The sequence below is a fragment of the Gigantopelta aegis genome, chromosome 12 (assembly GCF_016097555.1).
Source record: "Gigantopelta aegis isolate Gae_Host chromosome 12, Gae_host_genome, whole genome shotgun sequence".
Lineage (NCBI taxonomy): Eukaryota > Metazoa > Mollusca > Gastropoda > Neomphalida > Peltospiridae > Gigantopelta > Gigantopelta aegis.
This window is the reverse complement of record NC_054710.1, coordinates 18,186,714-18,207,340: the sequence shown is the minus strand read 5'-3', so window position 1 is coordinate 18,207,340 and position 20,627 is coordinate 18,186,714. Positions and strand designations below refer to the sequence as shown.

General features: G+C 39.9%; 1 protein-coding gene across 1 annotated transcript in view; it reads left to right on the top strand.

Annotated features, from left to right (window-relative positions):
• The window catches only part of LOC121386764 (vesicular glutamate transporter 1-like), a 28,558-nt gene extending 9,830 nt beyond the window's left edge, over positions 1-18,728 (top strand). The window contains 9 exon segments of the mRNA XM_041517774.1: positions 3,934-4,079; positions 6,030-6,117; positions 9,161-9,250; positions 10,421-10,554; positions 11,879-11,951; positions 11,954-12,027; positions 15,527-15,659; positions 16,228-16,466; positions 17,805-18,728. Of these exon segments, the coding sequence (XP_041373708.1) occupies positions 3,934-4,079; positions 6,030-6,117; positions 9,161-9,250; positions 10,421-10,554; positions 11,879-11,951; positions 11,954-12,027; positions 15,527-15,659; positions 16,228-16,466; positions 17,805-17,966 (1,139 nt within the window). The 3' untranslated portion in view covers positions 17,967-18,728.
• The last annotated feature ends 1,899 nt before the right edge of the window (positions 18,729-20,627 follow it).

Below are 20,627 nucleotides of genomic sequence, written 5' to 3'. Positions count from 1 at the left end.
TCACTCAGCTGCCTGGAGGTAAGTGCGTAAATACGAGTCACACACCAGTTTACTAAACATCGTACTTCATCGGTTACACAGTCACTCAGCTGCCTGGAGGTAAGTGCGTAAATATGAGTCACACACCAGTTTACTAAACATCGTACTTCATCGGTTACACAGTCACTCAGCTGCCTGGAGGTAAGTGCGTAAATACGAGTCACACACCAGTTTACTAAACATCGTACTTCATCGGTTACACAGTCACTCAGCTGCCTGGAGGTAAGTGCGTAAATACGAGTCACACACCAGTTTACTAAACATCGTACTTCATCGGTTACACAGTCACTCAGCTGCCTGGAGGTAAGTGCGTAAATACGAGTCACACACCAGTTTACTAAACATCGTACTTCATCGGTTACACAGTCACTCAGCTGCCTGGAGGTAAGTGCGTAAATACGAGTCACACACCAGTTTACTAAACATCGTACTTCATCGGTTACACAGTCACTCAGCTGCCTGGAGGTAAGTGCGTAAATACGAGTCACACACCAGTTTACTAAACATCGTACTTCATCAGTTACACAGTCACTCAGCTGCCTGGAGGTAGGTGCGTAAATACGAGTCACACACCAGTTTACTAAACATCGTACTTCATCGGTTACACAGTCACTCAGCTGCCTGGAGGTAGGTGCGTAAAGACGAGTCACACACCAGTTTACTAAACATCGTACTTCATCGGTTACACAGTCACTCAGCTGCCTGGAGGTAATCAAGTGCGTAAAGACGAGTCGCACATTAGTTTACTAAACATCGTACTTCATCGGTTACACAGTCACTCAGCTGCCTGGAGGTAAGTGCGTAAATACGAGTCACACACCAGTTTACTAAACACCATACTTCATCGGTTACACAGTCACTCAGCTGCCTGGAGGTAAGTGTGTAAATACGAGTCGCACATCACTTTACTAAACATTGTACTTCTTCGATTACATTGTCACTCAGCTGCCTGGAGGTAAGTGTGTAAATACGAGTCGCACATCACTTTACTAAACATCGTACTTCTTCAGTTACATTGTCACTCAGCTGCCTGGAGGTAAGTGTGTAAAGACAAGTCGCACATCAGTTTACTAAACATCGTACTTCTTCGGTTACACAAGTCACTCAGCTGCCTGGAGGTAATCAAGTGCGTAAAGACGAGTCGCACATTAGTTTACTAAACGTCGTACTTCTTCATTTACATTGTCACTCAGCTGCCTGGAGGTAAGTGTGTAAAGACGAGTCGCACATCAGTTTACTAAACATCGTACTTCTTCGATTACATTGTCACTCAGCTGCCTGGAGGTAATCAAGTGCGTAAAGATGAGTCGCACATTAGTTTACTAAACATCGTACTTCTTCATTTACATTGTCACTCAGCTGCCTGGAGGTAAGTGCGTAAAGATGAGTCGCACATTAGTTTACTAAACATCGTACTTCTTCATTTACATTGTCACTCAGCTGCCTGGAAGTAAGTGTGTAAAGACGAGTCGCACATCAGTTTACTAAACATCGTACTTCTTCGGTTATATTGTCACTCAGCTGCCTGGAGGTAGGTGCGTAAAGACCAGTTACTAAACATCATAACACATTCTGTGATAACATTATGGTATACTCGCCGCAGACAGCCATTACGTTTCGTAAGCTTGGTTTATGGCTTTCGGCCAAAAGCCAGCTTCATTCATCCATGCAAGATCTGCATTTTTCATAATTTTAGTTTCACATTACATATCTGGAAAAAGTTTGTTTCAAATCTATCATTTATTTAATTTACGAAAGATACAAATGAGCACTGATTTTGGTTTTTTTACCTGGCATTAAATTTTAATGAACAATAACAACACCCTGTCATGTGCCAAAGGTTTTGGAAAAGATGAACTCGACAAAGGCTAAATTATATACTTCATTCATTCATTTATTCATTCCTTTCAACTTTTTTCGTGCTTATATCCGATTAATGTTCAAGCACACTGTCCTGGGCACACACCTCAGATATCTGGGCTGTCTGTCCAGGACGTTTGGTTAGTTGTTAGTGAGAGAGAAGAGTGTGTAGTGGTCTTACACCTACCCATTGAGTCGCTAAAACTCGCTCTGGTTGGGAACCGGTACACCGGGTTGTGAACCCTGTACCTACCAGCCTTACATGTATGTCCGATGGCTGCAGCCTGATATAGCTACATGTATGTATGTTAAAGTTAAAATTTGTTTTGTTTAATGACATCACTAGATTTATTAATCATTGGTTATTTGATGTCAGATGTGGTAATTTTGACATTTAGTCTTAGAGAGGAAACCCACTAAATTTTTCCATTAGTAGCAAGGAATCAGAATAGCACCATGGGATCAGTGATTTAAAAAGTTTACTAGTCATGATAAAACATTCACTAGCCCTACTTTACTTTAAGTTAATACAATTTTACTAAATAATAGTAATAATGAGATATGTCACCTAAAGAGGGAGATAGAGCTAAAAACACTAACATTGGGGGTTTGGGGTGGGGGCAGGATATTCATATTTACAATATAGACTTAACTACAATATTTGACAAATTGTTTTCACTAGCCGTCGGGCATGGCAATAGTAGTTATTTACTAGCCCAACATTGAATATCACTAGCCATGGGAGTGGGGCTACCATAATCTAGAAGCCCTGTCTGGCATGGCAATAGTAGTTATTTACTAGCCCAACATTGAATATCACTAGCCATGGGAGTGGGGCTACCATAATCTAGAAGCCCTGTCTGGCATGGCAATAGTAGTCATTTACTAGCCCAACACTGAATATCACTAGCCATGGGAGTGGGGCTACCATAATCTAGAAGCCCTGTCTGGCATGGCAATAGTAGTTATATACTAGCCCAACACTGAATATCACTAGCCCTGGGAGTGAGGCTACCATAATCTAGAAGCCCTGTCTGGCATGGCAATAGTAGTTATTTACTAGCCCAACACTGAATATCACTAGCCATGCATGGGAGTGGGACTACCATAATCTAGAAGCCCTGTCTGACATGGCAGTAGTAGTTATTTACTAGACCAACATTGAATATCACTAGCCCTGGGAATGGGGCTACCATAATCTAGAAGCCCTGTCTGGCATGGCAATAGTAGTTATTTACTAGCCCAACATTGAATATCACTAGCCCTGGGAGTGGGGCTACCATAATCTAGAAGCCCTGTCTGACATGGCAATAGTAGTTATTTACTAGCCCAACACTGAATATCACTAGCCATGGGAGTGGAGTTACCATAATCTAGAAGCCCTGTCTGGCATGGCAATAGTAGTCATTTACTAGCCCAACACTGAATATCACTAGCCATGGGAGTGGGGCTACCATAATCTAGAAGCCCTGTCTAGCATGGCAGTAGTAGTTATTTACTAGCCCAACACTGAATATCACTAGCCATGGGAGTGGAGTTACCATAATCTAGAAGCCCTGTCTGGCATGGCAATAGTAGTTATTTACTAGCCCAACACTGAATATCACTAGCCCTGGGAGTGGAGCTACCATAATCTAGAAGCCCTGTCTGGCATGGCAATAGTAGTTATTTACTAGCCCAACACAGAATATCACTAGCCATGCATGGGAGTGGGGCTACCATAATCTAGAAGCCCTGTCTGACATGGCAATAGTAGTTATTTACTAGCCCAACACTGAATATCACTAGCCCTGGGAGTGGAGCTACCATAATCTAGAAGCCCTGTCTGGCATGGCAATAGTAGTTATTTACTAGCCCAACATTGAATATCACTAGCCATGGGAGTGAAGTTACCATAATCTAGAAGCCCTGTCTGGCATGGCAATAGTAGTTATTTACTAGCCCAACATTGAATATCACTAGCCATGGGAGTGGGGCTATCAGAATCTAGAAGCCCTGCATTTATCCATTCCTTTCATTTCTTCTTTTGTTTAGGATTTCTGTCCAACCAGTTTGGAGGGAAGTACTTGTTTGGCGGCGGCATCTTTGCAACAGCAGTACTGACATTGTTGACCCCGGCCTGTGCAACAATCAGTGTGTATCTGTTGATCATCGTCAGACTGGCAGTGGGTCTGTTTGAGGTGAGTGTGACATCAGTGTGTATCTGTTGATCATCGTCAGACTGGCAGTCGGTCTGTTTGAGGTGAGTGTGACATCAGTGTGTATCTGTTGATCATCGTCAGACTGGCAGTCGGTCTGTTTGAGGTGAGTGTGACATCAGTGTGTATTTGTTGATCATCGTCAGACTGGCAGTGGGTCTGTTTGAGGTGAGTGTGACATCAGTGTGTATCTGTTGATCATTGTCAGACTGGCAGTGGGTCTGTTTGAGGTGCATACAACTTCAATCTATTTACAATTAGCTCCACTATTACATGTGGATCTAACAGCAGTCCGTTGGAGCTCATGTCCAGTTGACCTTTCATTTGACCAATCAAAACATTACTTGCAAAATCATGCCAGTGAGTTGAAAAGAATTTGAAAACATTCGGGATTATGCTGAGGGTATACGAAATGATTCGGGTGAATTATGAAGTATGCCGGAAACTAATTTCAATATAAAATTTTATATAAAATTCGTTTCAAGATGGAAAAAAAACCATGATGGTATAACCATAAAATCTGTTTATACTAGTATACAATCCAGAGTTTATTACTGCAGTTTCCCCCCTGTTTTTTTTAAATGTTGAAATAGACCAACATGTTCGCCTATTACATAAATAGTCTCGCCCGATATTTTTAGAATTTATATGCTCCCGAATAATGCTATAAACAGTGCAGTGTAATTGGTCGATATTTGAATTGTTATTTATTGATGAAATATCACCTGGACATGGGAGTTCACGCAGTGCTGTTAGATCTACCAGGGTAGACCCAGTAGAGCTAATTTTAATCAGATTGGTACAACTTATAACAAGGTTTTCCCCATAACTTGCCCATAATATCTACAATGTATGTCATATAAACCCATTTGATAGTTGATATTTAACATTATTAACTCAGTTAATACTGTTTTGCTGTCAATGGGTCATTTGTTTACAGCTGACAAGACTTGTATACCTGAGCGTAAGATTTTGATGAGATTTAGTTAAGTGTGTAACGTCAAGCTACATTTGTGCTAATCGCAATGACATCATATTACTAGTCGGGCGACTTCAGAAGTTTAATTATAGGATAAATAGGTGTATTCATGCTGCATTGGGGTGTGCTCTGAAATTGATATTTCAGTGTTGTAAACTTGTAATTACAACTTGTTTGTGTTTGGGTGCACTTGTGAAAAAGTAAGTTCTGGTCATCTCATAATAGTCAATATCTCATTTACAAATTTACCTATTTTCACTAATAATAAAATAAAGTATCTTTTTAAAATATTAATAAAACTGTTTAAAATAATTCTTCTAGACCTTCAATTAAAATTTATAATATTTTGCTATTTTATCGACTTGAATGTTTACCCAACTGAAATGGTGTGAAAAAATATTAAAATAGTCTCCCACCAGTTTTGCATTGATCGATCATCTTCAATTGAACAATTAAGGTGCCTGTTTTATTTTTTAATCATCAAAACGGAGTTCAGACAAAAATGTTTTTTTTACCATTTTTCTTCTAAATTCAAAAGGTGAAGGTTGGTCGATTAGTTTTTTCCCCCAGAGTTTACAAGTCACAAATACAAGCTCCAGGGTGGGTGTGTGTGTGTGTGTGTGTGTGTGTGTGTGTGTGTGTGTGTGTGTGTGTGTGTGTGTGTTTCAAAAGCTATGTTTAACTCAGGAGTTGTCAAAATGATAATTTACTATCATGACAATTCACACCTTTGACCTCAGCATTTTCTGGCATGAAGCGATAAAATATTGCCTTTTTTCTTTTTAAATTTTTTTTAAAAATTATTTTATTAAATTTTTTTAATTATTATTATTTTTAAAGATCTCTACTCTCATAACACAATACATAGTCAATTTACAGTAAAAAAAAATGATAATGCTGCATTTTTCACATTAGAGCTACATTTGTGATTGTGTGTTGCTTTTATGTTTTAGGGTGTAACTTACCCCTCGATCCATGCCCTCTGGTCCAAGTGGGCACCTCCCATGGAGAAGACCAAGCTGGCAACCTTTGCATTTGCAGGTTTGTATGCTTTGTCGACTAACTGCTAAACTTACAAAGTGAAGACGGTGAAAGTGGTGTGTCTTAATATTTTTCTGTTCTTTGAGATATGAACCAGAAACAGTAAACACAGTTCAGTCGTTCAGTTAAACTGTAAAGTATACAGATTGAAAAAAAATGTAAAGAGAGAAAATGAGTTATGACATAGAATATTAGCTTTATCCTGTGAAGATGTATGAATATGGAATTCCGGAGGTCTGCTGAGGAGAATTCCCTATATGGCCTGAATCCGATATTCTGTCTTATTGACTGGTAATTATTAGCTTAGTGGCTCAAAGGACCATGTGAGCTATACGTGATGAGATGATGTCCACTGTGCAGAGTCTGGTTTAAACTTTTCTCAAGTTCCACCAGGCAGGTTACAACCAAACTTGGTCCAAATGATCCTTTCATAGCTCTGACCAAGTGTTGATATACATGTATTTAGGTCTCACTACACAGATCACTTCCGGGTGAGAGTTCATTCATCACGGTCCACTATAGTTCCTAATTGTGACACTTCAAGGAAATGGTGAAGAATTAAAACAATATGTATGTGTAATGGTAAGCCTTCTGGCTGTATTTTGCCCATGTTGTTTTGCAATATTGTGCATTGACCTTTTGGGACATGAGTGTATAGCGTAAGAGACAGCCGGAGTGAATCGGTTAATGAACCACCTGTTCGGATCGATATTACAGCCAGATGCGGTCATATAGCAAAAAACTGAGATGGAAATGTTCTCAATTTTGGAGTGAAAATAAATGCTTATATAATGTATGTTTGCAATGGTGTATGTTGTTAGTGCCAACGAGAACCCGTTCTATTGGCAATCTTCATTTGAAGTTGGGCAATTTAACATGGGTTTCAATGGCAGATTCAAAATCCAACATGGCTGCCCTGGCGTCTGTTTGACTGAGATATTTTCAACTTTTTCTCAAGTTCCACAAGGCAGGTGTCAACAAATGATCCTCTCATGGCTTTGACCAAGTGTTGTTATTCTTCTGCACGATTCCAAATCCAAGATGGCCGCCTTGATCTCTGATTGACTAAGTCATTTCCGACTTATTTTCAAGTTCCACCATGTAGATTGCAACCAAACTTGATCATCTCATAGCCCTGACCAATTAAAGTGTTGTTAGCTTTTAGGTGGACTTGAAATTCAAGATTTGCTGAGACATTTTCGACTTCTTCTAGTTTTAGACCTTGAAAATTGACACCAAGTTTGGTAATCTACAAACCTGTAGCATATTTGAATACAGTGGCGTAGCGTGGGTTGTCAGCCTCCGGGGCAAGCCCAGTATTGCGCCCCTAACCAGTGGACCGTTAGCACTCCCCGAGTCCCTTCTGCCAGTCCAGAATTTTGCGCCCAGGGCAACGGCCCCAGTGGCCCCGCCCACGCTAGGCCACTGTTTGAATAATGTTACAGTAGAATGACCTTGAAACGGGGATATATCCTATACAAATTATTGCAGGATAAATATTTGTTGTTGTGTATTATAAATATCAGATTTTATGCCAGAATGTATTAATCTATTATGTTTCAATGATGATAAAATGAGTGTGAATCCATTTATAAAAGCATAATGTAATTGAATTATTTTGATCATATATATTTTATTTAATTTTTTCTACTCAGTGGCCTTCCTGGTTGAAATCTGATACAGGCATGGCGTAGCAGAGGGGTGGGGGCTGGGTGGGGGGTAGCCTATAATTCTGAATCAAAAATATTATTGTTAGTAAATTTTAAGGCAGAGATGAATTTTACTTGTAGAATGCAGGAAATTGCATTTCAGGACTTCTAGTTTTCAACATTTTATGGGGGAACATACTCCCAAACCACCTAGAAATGTTTCTTTGCACCTTCAATCTCAGTCAGTCCCCCACACACACCCCCACCCCCACCCCCAATGTCTGCTTGTAGAGCTGGTCGGTATTGAAGTAAAAATGCAAGATCTAGGTATTATATATCTGACAGTGGTGGCGGCAGTGACGGTGTCAACTTTTGAATTAAAGTCTCGTGTTCAGATCTATTTCTCACAAATTATAAGTCCTAGGCCAGTGAAATGTGATTTATTGTTGTACTTAGGATGTTCATCATAGTGCTCTGTGAAAAATGTATATTAACTTTGTGTTCAGTAGCATATTATTTTTATACGCCCATCTCTGACGTGTCATATTATGATATGGTGTGCATCAGTCCATCTGTAAATGTTTTATTTCAGGAACATATCTTTTCAATTCAATGTGCTACCCTGTCTGTGGGATGGTACATATAAAAGATCCCTTGCTGCTAATCGAAAAGAGTAGCCCATGACGTGGCGACAGCAGGTTTCTCTCTCAATATCTGTTTTCCTTAACCATACGTCCTATGCCATATAACCGTAAATAAAATGTGTTGAGTGGGTCATTAAATAAAACATTTTTTATTTTTTTTTTTTTTTATCAATTCATATCGAATCATCAAACCTTGCAAGCAAATACAATTTGGGATGGTGGTGTGTTGCATACCATAACTAGGTCACCATGACCTACTTTTCACACATTACTGCACATTAAAGGAAATCCTTGTCTTGGCCATATTGTCCTTATCAATTCATATATGATAATCAAACCTTGCATGGAAGTAAAACTTGGTATGGAGTGTCTTGCCTACCATAACTAGATCACCATGACCAGCTTTCGACGGACGTATCATGTACCTCACTGGTCTTCTTATTTTAAATTGTATGTTCATGCTTGATGTATTGGAACAGTTAGTACTTATTGTTATTACCGATTCACTTGGTTACTTGATCTAGTCTCGGTTGTCTTCAATAGCAACCTACTTTCAGTGGTGGATTTAAAGGGGCCACAGTTTTGCGACAGTTTTATTTTAATTATAATTTTAGTGGGTTTTTTTTACGTTGCAGAATCCGAGAAATGCCTTCAGGAGCATTTGTGACCTTTGGCCACATGTACTTGTGGGCCCCCTAAATGGATTTTCTGGATCCACAGCTGATATTTACTTGTGTGTTGTATTTTCAGGCTCTTACTTTGGAACTGTGTTTGCTCTGCCCGTGTGTGGAGCACTTGCAGAAAGTGCAGCAGGCTGGCCTGCCATCTTTTACTTGTTTGGTAAACACCAACATTATTTACAATAATTTGATTACCTTCATGCATGGTGCACACTGGGAATGCCAGTGTAAATTGATTAGATTCAAACCATATAATATACAACAGTCAATATTTGTTAGCTTTACAACAATAATTTTTAGTGAGTTGGGGTCTGTTTGATCAGTATTTAGCACTGCACACAATACAGTATAATACATTCAGCTTGTTCCAGGGGGGGGGGATGTAACTCAGTGGTACAGCACTTGCCTGATGAGCAGTCAATCCAGGATCGATTCCCGTCGGTGGACCCATCAGGCTATTTCTCATTCCAGTCAGTGCTCCACAACTGGTGTAAAAAAGGCCATTGTATGTACTATCCTGTCTGTGGGATGGTGTATATAAAAGATCCCTTGCTGCTAATTGAAAAGAGTAGCCCATGAAGTAACGACAGAGGTTTTCCTCTCTCAATATCTGTGTGATCCTTAACCATAAGTCCAACGCCATATAACTGTAAATAAAATGTGTTGAGTGCATCGTTAAATGAAACATTTCCTTCCTTCCTTCAACTTGTCCCATCCAGTTCTGTTAATAAGGAAACTAAACACTCAGAAACTCCAACCAGAACTCAAATGTCTGTGATGGAGAACACTGTGTGGGTGCATGCTAGCATGTGTGTGTGTGTGTGTGTGTGTGTTTATATGTAGATGTATGTATGTGTATGTATATATAGTGAAACCCCTTTTAACCGGACACCTATGGGACCAAGTAAAAATCTGGGTTTAAGAAGTTTCTGGTTTAGAGAGGTTTAGTTCTGTATCACACGATAATAACAATAAGTTTGTTTGTTAAAAAACTCCCATATTTTACAATATAAAAAACTGTATTTCACAATATAAAATATTGGTTTTGAAATTTTTATCACAAACTGCAAAATGAATATAAAATTTAACAAATATTAAAATACTACTATTACTACTAATAGCAATTGTTATTATTACAATTATAGTTATAAAGAACAATGTACTTTATCTCTCTCTCTCTCTCTCTCTCTCTCTCTCTCTCTCTCTCTCTCTCTCTCTCTCTCTCTCTCTCTCTCTCTCTCTCTCTCTCTCTCTCTCATCTCTATCTTGATTGATATATATATATATATATATATATATCTAATGTGTATGGTTTTAATTTTTCTACAAGGTTCAATTGGCATCATGTGGTTCTTGATGTGGTGCATTCTGATATACGACAGTCCAGCCAAACATCCCACCATAAGTGCTGGTGAGCGGGAATACATTGAGCAGTCGATCGGATACTCAGATGAACAGACACGGGTAATGCTGCAGACTGTCACTTTCTCATTCATTTCAACTGGTTTTTGTGCTCATATCCAATTAGGGGGTGCGATTTAGCTCAGTCAGATGAGTGCTTAGCTGAGGTGCTTGTGTAACAGGATCGAACCACCTCAGTGGATCCATTCAACTGATTTGTTTTTTCTCTCGTTCCAGCCAGTGCACCACAACTGGATAAAGGTTCTGTGGTATGTGCTATCCTGTCTGTGGGAAAGTGCATATAAAAGATTCCCTTGCTGCATTAGGAAACATGTATCAGGTTTTATCTGATGACTACGAATGAATGAATGTTTAATGACACCCCAGCACAAACATACCTCGACTATTGGGTGTACTGATGACTACGAGTCAGAATTAACAAATGTTTGACATCCAATAGCCATTGGTTAATAAATCAATGTCCTCTAGTGGTGGTGTTAAACAAAACAGACTTTTAACTTTTACTGTGGTCTGCCAACTTAAAACACATGAAACTGTTCTACCAATGGAAGATATTTTCTTGAATGTCTACAGCCTTTTTCAGTGTTTATGTTTTTAAATAATAATGTGTAGGCTCTTCTGTGACATTTTCTCACCACAATGTTTTTTTAATGGTTTATTTTAGCTGTTAGTCTCTTGTTTTGAACACAAACAAGTTTAATAACATAACTAGCCATTATTATCCACATGGTTCCACATAACCCAGTTAATAACAACTATACGAAGCACACATGTATTAAGAAGGGTAATGACGTAATTTTGGGAAGCGACATCATAATATGACGCGTCCTCGTTCCTAGCTCACATATGCGAAGTATGACGTCATTTCGATGTCTCCTTGTAGTCGTGGCTGAAACATTTTTAACCTGTTCTTGTTCTTCATTAAAAAAATAAAATAAAATAATAATAATATGGATAATAAAGATAATAAAGCTTGTGAGTCATACTGATTTTGCGAAACTCTTATCAGGATTCGGGCAATACAAAAATCCTGACACTCGTTTCATAAAATCAGCATGACACACAAGCTCGTATAATAATCTCTATATATGCAATAGACAAATGAATAATTTGTCTATACAAGATGGTGTGTGTGTTTGTGTCTGTGTGTGTCTGTGTGTCTGTGTCTGTGTGTGTAAGTAAATAATGTTATTAATGAGATTTATCAAAATGGAGGAAACGATTTTTTTTAACAAAACCACTAGACCACATTGATTTATTAATCATTGGCTATTGGATGTCAAATGAAGGAAAAATACCCATATTATAACTGTGCAGTATGACAGGATTCTGTGTTATTTATTGCCGAGTGGTGTTTGTTTTGCAGCGTATTTACCCACCCTGGTCGAAGATGCTGCTGTCTGTTCCGGTCTGGGCCATTGTGGCTGCTCATTTTGCCGAGAATGGGGATTCTATACCTGGTTGACAGAGTTACCTACCTTTATGAGTAATGTCCTTCACTTTAGACTAGATATGGTAAGCTCATATTTTTTTGTTCCACTTCCTTTTAAAGACATATTGTCACAGATTCCTCCAAAATGAATTATAAATGGAAATTACATTGATTTGGAATATTAAACTTCACTACTGTATCATCTAAAATAAGTTAATTGAACATCAGTGGAGGGAAATCCATGTTAATCATCTCGGCACTTTTGATTTTGAATACAATACCATTCTCCAGTCCTGGTATACAGTACCATTCACCCGTCCCGGTACATAATACCATTCTCCTATCCTGGTATACAGTACCATTCTCCTGTCCTGGTATACAATACCATTCTCCAGTCCTGGTATACAATACCATTCTCCTGTCCTGGTACACAAAACCATTCTCCTGTCCTGGTATACAATACCATTCTCCCGTCCTGGTACACAATACCATTCTCCTGTCCTGGTATACAGTACCATTCACCCGTCCCGGTACATAATACCATTCTCCTGTCCTGGTAAACAATACCATTCTCCGGTCCTGGTACACAATACCATTCTCCTGTCCTGGTACACAATACCATTCTCCTGTCCTGGTATACAATACCATTCTCCTGTCCTGGTATACAGTACCATTCACCCGTCCCGGTACATAATACCATTCTCCTTTCCTGGTATACAATACCATTCTCCAGTCCTGGTATACAATACCATTCTCCTTTCCTGGTATACAATACCATTCTCCCGTCCTGGTATACAATACCATTCTCCCGTCCTGGTATACAATACCATTCACCCGTCCCGGTACATAATACCATTCTCCTTTCCTGGTATACAATACCATTCTCCCGTCCTGGTATACAATACCATTCTCCTGTCCTGGTACACAATACCATTCTCCGGTCCTGGTATACAATACCATTGTCCCATCCTGATATACAATACCATTCTCCCATCCTGGTATACAATACCATTCTCTGGTCCTGGTGTACAATACCATTGTCCCGTCCTGATATACAATACCATTCTCCCATCCTGGTATACAATACCATTCTCCCGTCAAGGTACACAATACCATTCTCCCGTCAAGGTACACAATACCATTCTCCGGTCCTGGTACACAATACCATTCTCCCGTCCTGGTATACAATACCATTCTCCGATCCTGGTACACAATACCATTGTCCGGTCATAGTATACAATACCATTCTCCGGTCCTGGTACACAATACCATTCTCCGGTCCTGGTACACAATACCATTCTCCCGTCCTGGTACACAATACCATTCTCCGGTCCTGGTATACAATACCATTGTCCCGTCCTGATATACAATACCATTCTCCTGTCCTGGTACACAATACCATTCTCCTGTCCTGGTATACAATACCATTCTCCTGGTATACAATACCACTGTCCCGTCCTGATATACAATACCATTCTCCTGTCCTGATACACAATACCATTCTCCTGTCTTGGTGTACAATACCATTCTCCCGTCCTGGTACACAATACCATTCTCCTGTCCTGGTATACAGTACCATTCTCCTGTCCTGGTATACAATACCATTCTCCCATCCTGGTATACAATACCATTCTCCTGTCGTGGTATACAATACCATTCTCCTGTCCTGGTATACAATACCATTCTCAGGGTATACAATACCATTCTCCCCATCCTGATATACAATACCATTCTCCTGTCCTGGTACACAATACCATTCTCCTGTCCTGGTGTACAATACCATTCTCCCGTCCTGGTACACAATACCATTCTCTTGTCCTGGTATACAATACCATTCTCCCATCCTGGTATACAATACCATTCTCCTGTCCTGGTACACAATACCATTCTCCTGTCCTGGTGTACAATACCATTCTCCCGTCCTTGTACACAATACCATTCTCTTGTCCTGGTATACAATACCATTCTCCCATCCTGGTATACAATACCATTCTCCTGTCCTGGTACACAATACCATTCTCCTGTCTTGGTGTACAATACCATTCTCCCGTCCTGGTACACAATACCATTCTCCTGTCCTGGTATACAGTACCATTCTCCTGTCCTGGTATACAATACAATTCTCCCATCCTGGTAAACAATACCATTCTCCTGTCCTAGTATACAATACCATTCTCCCATCCTGGTATACAATACCATTCTCCTGTCCTGATATACAATACCATTCTCCTGTCCTGGTATACAATACCATTCTCCCATCCTGGTATACAATACCATTCTCCTGTCCTGATATACAATACCATTCTCCCATCCTGGTATACAATGCCATTCTCCTGTCCTGATATACAATACCATTCTCCTGTCCTGGTATACAATACCATTCTCCTGTCCTGGTATACAATACTATTCTCCCATCCTGGTACACAATACCATTCTCCCATCCTGGTACACAATACTATTCTCCCATCCTGGTACACAATACTAGTATTGAAAGAGGGTGCATGTAGGATGTGTATTAGTGGTTACTGTGTGGTTACTATTCCGTGTTTTCACTATAGTAATCTATGTCTGTCTAGCTCTCGAATGGCAGTGTACTCTGGCTGTGCATGTGGCTCCGAAAGCTATATAGTGAATGTTGTAAATGTGTTGTTGTGTTTAACTGTAGGAAGGGTTCATGTCCACCGTCCCGTACCTGGTGATGTTGTAAATGTGTTGTTGTGTTTAACTGTAGGAAGGGTTCATGTCCGCCGTCCCGTACCTGGTGATGTTGTAAATGTGTTGTTGTGTTTAACTGTAGGAAGGGTTCATGTCCGCCGTCCCGTACCTGGTGATGTTGTAAATGTGTTGTTGTGTTTAACTGTAGAAAGGGTTCATGTCCGCCGTCCCGTACCTGGTGATGTTGTAAATGTGTTGTTGTGTTTAACTGTAGGAAGGGTTCATGTCCGCCTTTCCGTACCTGGTGATGTTGTAAATGTGTTGTTGTGTTTAACTGTAGGAAGGGTTCATGTCCGCCGTCCTGTACCTGGTGATGTTGTAAATGTGTTGTTGTGTTTAACTGTAGGAAGGGTTCATGTCCGCCGTCCTGTACCTGGTGATGTTGTAAATGTGTTGTTGTGTTTAACTGTAGGGAGGGTTCCTTGTGATGTTGTAAATGTGTTGTTGTGTTTAACTGTAGGGAGGGTTCATGTCTTCCATTCCGTACCTGGTGTTGTTGTGTTTAATAACAGGGAGAGTTCCTGGTGATGTTGTAAATGTGTTGTTGTGTTTAACTGTAGGAAGGGTTCATGTCCGCCGTCCCGTACCTGGTGATGTTGTAAATGTGTTGTTGTGTTTAACTGTAGGGAGGGTTCCTTGTGATGTTGTAAATGTGTTGTTGTGTTTAACTGTAGGGAGGGTTCCTTGTGATGTTGTAAATGTGTTGTTGTGTTTAACTGTAGGGAGGGTTCATGTCTTCCATTCCGTACCTGGTGTTGTTGTGTTTAATAACAGGGAGGGTTCCTGGTGATGTTGTAAATGTGTTGTTGTGTTTAACTGTAGGGAGGGTTCCTGGTGATGTTGTAAATGTGTTGTGTTTAATCACAGGGAGGGTTCATGTCTGCTGTCCCGTACCTGGTGATGGGCCTCGTCGTTCTCACTAGCGGCTGTCTGGCTGATCTTCTTCGTGGAACCGTCGGCGTGCCAACTGGAATTGTTCGAAAACTCTTCACATGTGGAGGTACGTTTTGTCTGCAGAAGTTTGTGTACAGGTAGTACAGCTATTGCATTCCAGTAGCCATACATGTGGTGGTGGGGAATTATCCTGAATTTTGTAAACAACAAAAAAGAAAAGAAAAAAAGAAGGTATGTAATAAATACAGAACCTGACACACATGTATGTTGTTTTTGCTTCTTATTTATTGTACTAGTTTATTTTACGCAAGAACAGACCACGAGATGGTGAAGTGTAGCGGTCTCGTGGTATATTATTTGCAAAATAAATTAGTGCAATAAACAGAAAGTGATAACAACATATGTGAAGTTCTGTATATTTAATTTCGAATTCAAATAAATTAAAAAAATTCTTTAATATGGATAAAATATACTCTTTTCACCTCCATATTAAAGAAAACTTCACTTTTAATTAGAGGAGAATTTACTAAATAATCACAATACATTTTATAAATAAATAAATAAATAAATAAATAATAATATTTATAAAACCGACCTACCCTACCTAGTTTTTTTCGGAACGTTCCTGAAGACATGAAATTTTATGATGAATATATTGAATGGTGTCTTTTCAGCATTTGCTATTCAAGCAATTTTCATGGTTGCCGCCGGTTATCTGACAAGCCCGGTTGCTGTGCTAACGTGCCTGACGGTTGCAGTGGGCCTCGGTGGGTTTGCATGGTCCGGTTTCAGTGTCAACCACCTGGACATCGCCCCACAGTACGCTAGCATCCTGATGGGTCTGTCAAACACATTCGCCACCATCCCTGGCATGGTCAGCCCCAGTCTGACCGGCGCAATCGTCAAGGACAAGGTTAGCTTCTCTCTAGTTAAATAGAACATGTTCACCACCATCCCTGGCTTCATCAGCCCCAGTCTGACCAGCGCCATTGTCAAGGACAAGGTTAGCTTCTCTCTAGTTCAATAGAACATGTTCGCCACATCCCTAACATCATAAGCCTCAGTCTGATTGGCGCATTTGTACATGACATGGTTAACTTCTCTAGTTAACTAGAACATGTTCGCTACCATCCCTGGCATCGTCAGACCCAGTCTGACTGGCACCATCGTCGAGGACAAGGTTAGCTTCTCTCTAATTAAATAGAACATGTTCGCCACCATCTCTGCCATCATCAAGGACAAGGTTAGCTTCTCTCTAGTTAAATAGAACATGTTCGCCACCATCCCTGCCATCGTCAAGGACAAGGTTAGCTTCTCTCTAGTTAAATAGAACATGTTCACCATCGTCAAGGACAAGGTTAGCTTCTCTCTAGTTAAATAGAACATGTTCGCCACCATCTCTGCCATCGTCAAGGACAAGGTTAGCTTCTCTCTAGTTAAATAGAACATGTTCACCATCGTCAAGGACAAGGTTAGCTTCTCTCTAGTTAAATAGAACATGTTCGCCATCGTCAAGGACAAGGTTAGTTTCTCTCTAGTTAAATAGAACATGTTCGCCACCATCCCTGCCATCGTCAAGGACAAGGTTAGCTTCTCTCTAGGTAAATAGAACATGTTCGCCACCATCCCTGCCATCGTCAAGGACAAGGTTAGCTTCTCTCTAGTTAAATAGAACATGTTCGCCACCATCCCTGCCATCATCAAGGACAAGAGCTTCTCTCTAGTTAAATAGAACATGTTCGCCACCATCCCTGCCATCATCAAGGACAAGGTTAGCTTCTCTCTAGTTAAATAGAACATGTTCGCCACCATCCCTGCCATCGTCAAGGACAAGAGCTTCTCTCTAGTTAAATAGAACATGTTCACCATCGTCAAGGACAAGGTTAGCTTCTCTCTAGTTAAATAGAACATGTTCGCCACCATCCCTGCCATCGTCAAGGACAAGGTTAGCTTCTCTCTAGTTAGTGCAGAGTTTGGTGATGAGTGGTCTCCCTTGCGATGCAGCCAGACAAGATTGATGGTGATAAAGATAATTGTTCAGATGTTACTTTTGGTAGTGATTATTTGTTATAAATGATGTTCCCAATTACAATTTATTTATTTTTTCATGCCCCAATATAAAGAAAATAACCAACAGTCCTTAAATATATGTTATTGAAGTTTTGGGTTTGTTTTTTCATGCCCCAGTATAAAGAAAATAACCGACAGTCCTTAAATATATGTTATTGAAGTTTTGGGTTTGTTTTTACAGACGGATGCTAGTGAGTGGCAGGTGATCTTTTACCTTGCTGCTGCCATTTACACAGCTGGTGCCATCATATACGGCATCTTCGCATCGGGCGTCAAACAGAAGTGGGCAGAAATGCCGATGGGCTACCAGCCCCACATTGATGAGGATCCCGAACAAGAATAGACAGATGAACCTAACGACGCTGTTACCTCCCCTACCTGGCTCATGTTCCTATTCCCGTTGATGTCCCAAAACACAAATATTAACAACTCCTTGTTGGTGGTTTCCCTGCATTGTGACAGTGTTGTGTGGTGGGTTAAGTGTCTTTCAGTATCGATCAGCTGTCTGTTCAAATCAATGCTTGCACTACTGTAACAGAAAAAATCAACCTCAACTGAGGGAATTTGAATCAGAGACCCTCAGTGTGAGAATCCAGCACTCTACCAACTGAGCTAATAGGGAAATTCCCACTAACTACTGCCAGTAGGAACACTTTATACCAACACTACTACATACAATACAAATAAAGCTACGTCACGGAGCTGTGGGCCATGGACTGTTGAAATATTACAAGTCCTGACTGGGTTATAATTGTAGTCTATGTGTTAAGAACACACCCAGTCCCTACGTTGGCTCCAAATGTAACAGAAAAATCAATCTCCACTGAGGGGATTTGAACCAGAGACTGTCAGTGTGAGAGTCGAGCGCTGTACAAACTGAGCTACATACAATCCTACCATCCATACGTTTTCTTCCATTCAAAAATCCACCAGTTCAAATCTCTACACTAAATTTTACCAATCATTTCTCATTCGCTAATAAGCTGAAGAAACGTTTTTATTGTCTGTGTTCAGAGACCATTGTCTGATGTTTTTGAGTCGTTTGTTTTCGTATTTTTGTTTTGTTGTAACTATTACAAATCAATATTGATTTAAACAAATACAGCCTTTATTGTACCGGTCACGAGCTATTGATTTAAACATATACAGCCTTTATTGTACCGGTCACGAGCTATTGGTTGGTAACTATTAGAAACGAATACCGATTTAAACATATACAGCCTTTATTGTACCGGTCACGAGCTATTGGTTGGTAACTATTAGAAACCAATACCGATTTAAACATATACAGCCTTTATTGTACCGGTCACGAGCTATTGGTTGGTAACTATTAGAAACCAATACTGATTTAAACATATACAGCCTTTATTGTACCGGTCACGAGCTATTGGTTGGTAACTATTAGAACGAGCTACCAATACATATACAGCCTTTATTGTACCGGTCACGAGCTATTGGTTGGTAACTATTAGAAACGAATACTGATTTAAACATATACAGCCTTTATTGTACCGGTCACGAGCTATTGGTTGGTAACTATTAGAAACGAATACCGATTTAAAGCTATTGGTTGGTAACAGCTATTAGAAACCAATACTTTATTGTACCGGTCACGAGCTATTGGTTGGTAACTATTAGAAACCAATACTGTTTAAACACGAGCCGGTATATGGTTGGTAACTATTAGAAACCAATACTGATTTAAACATATACAGCCTTTATTGTACCGGTCACGAGCTATTGGTTGGTAACTATTAGAAACCAATACTGATTTAAACATATACAGCCTTTATTGTACCGGTCACGAGCTATTGGTTGGTAACTATTAGAAACCAATACCGATTTAAACATATACAGCCTTTATTGTACCGGTCACGAGCTATTGGTTGGTAACTATTAGAAACCAATACCGATTTAAACATATACAGCCTTTATTGTACCGGTCACGTATTGGTTGGTAACTTTATTGTACCGGTCACAAGCTATTGGTTGGTAACTATTAGAAACGCCTTTATTGTACCGGTCACGAGCTATTGATATTAAAACAATACCGATTTACATATACAGCCTTTATTGTACCGGTCACGAGCTATTGCTATTAGAAACCAATACCGATTTAAACATATACAGCCTTTATTGTACCGGTCACGAGCTATTGGTTGGTAACTATTAGAAACCAATACCGATTTAAACATATACAGGTACCGGGAGCGGTTGGTAACTATTAGAAACCAATACCGATCTTATTGTACCGTCACGAGCTATTGGTTGGTAACTATTAGCCAATACCGATTTAAACATATACAGTCTTTATTGTACCGGTCAACTATTGGTTGGTAACTATTAAAAAAAGTTGCCTTCTCACGAGCTTTGGTGCTTCCACTTTCCACTAAGTAGTGGATGGTGTGTGTGTGATGCCTGTGTGTCTTGTTGTGCTGTGTGTGTGTGTGTGTGTGTGTGTGTGTGTGTGTGTGTGTGTGCGCGCAAAATATTAGTGGCTTAGGGCACCAAATACTTAAATAATTCTGCATGTTGTCAGAATATACCATGCATGCAGACTGACATTCAGTGCAATATAACAGTGTGTGACACATCACATGTATTAAATAGTGGTATTCTGCATGTTATCAGAATATACCATGCATGCAGACTGACATCCGGTGCAATATAACAGTGTGTGACACATCACATGTATTAAATAGTGGTATTGTCAGTTGAGGATTTAGCTCAGTCAGTGGAGTGCTTGCTTGAGGTGCATGCATGGCAGGATCGAACCACCTCAGTGGATCCATTCAACTTATTGGGTTTTTTCTCATTCCAACTGGACAAAGGCCGTGGCATGTGCTTTCCTGTCTGTGGGAAAGTACATATAAAAGATCCCTTGCTGCATTAGGAAAATGTAGCGGGTTTCCTCTGATGACTACGAGTAACAATTACCAAATGATTGACATCCAATAGCCGATGATTAATTAATCAATGTGCTCCATTGGTGTCGTTAAACAAA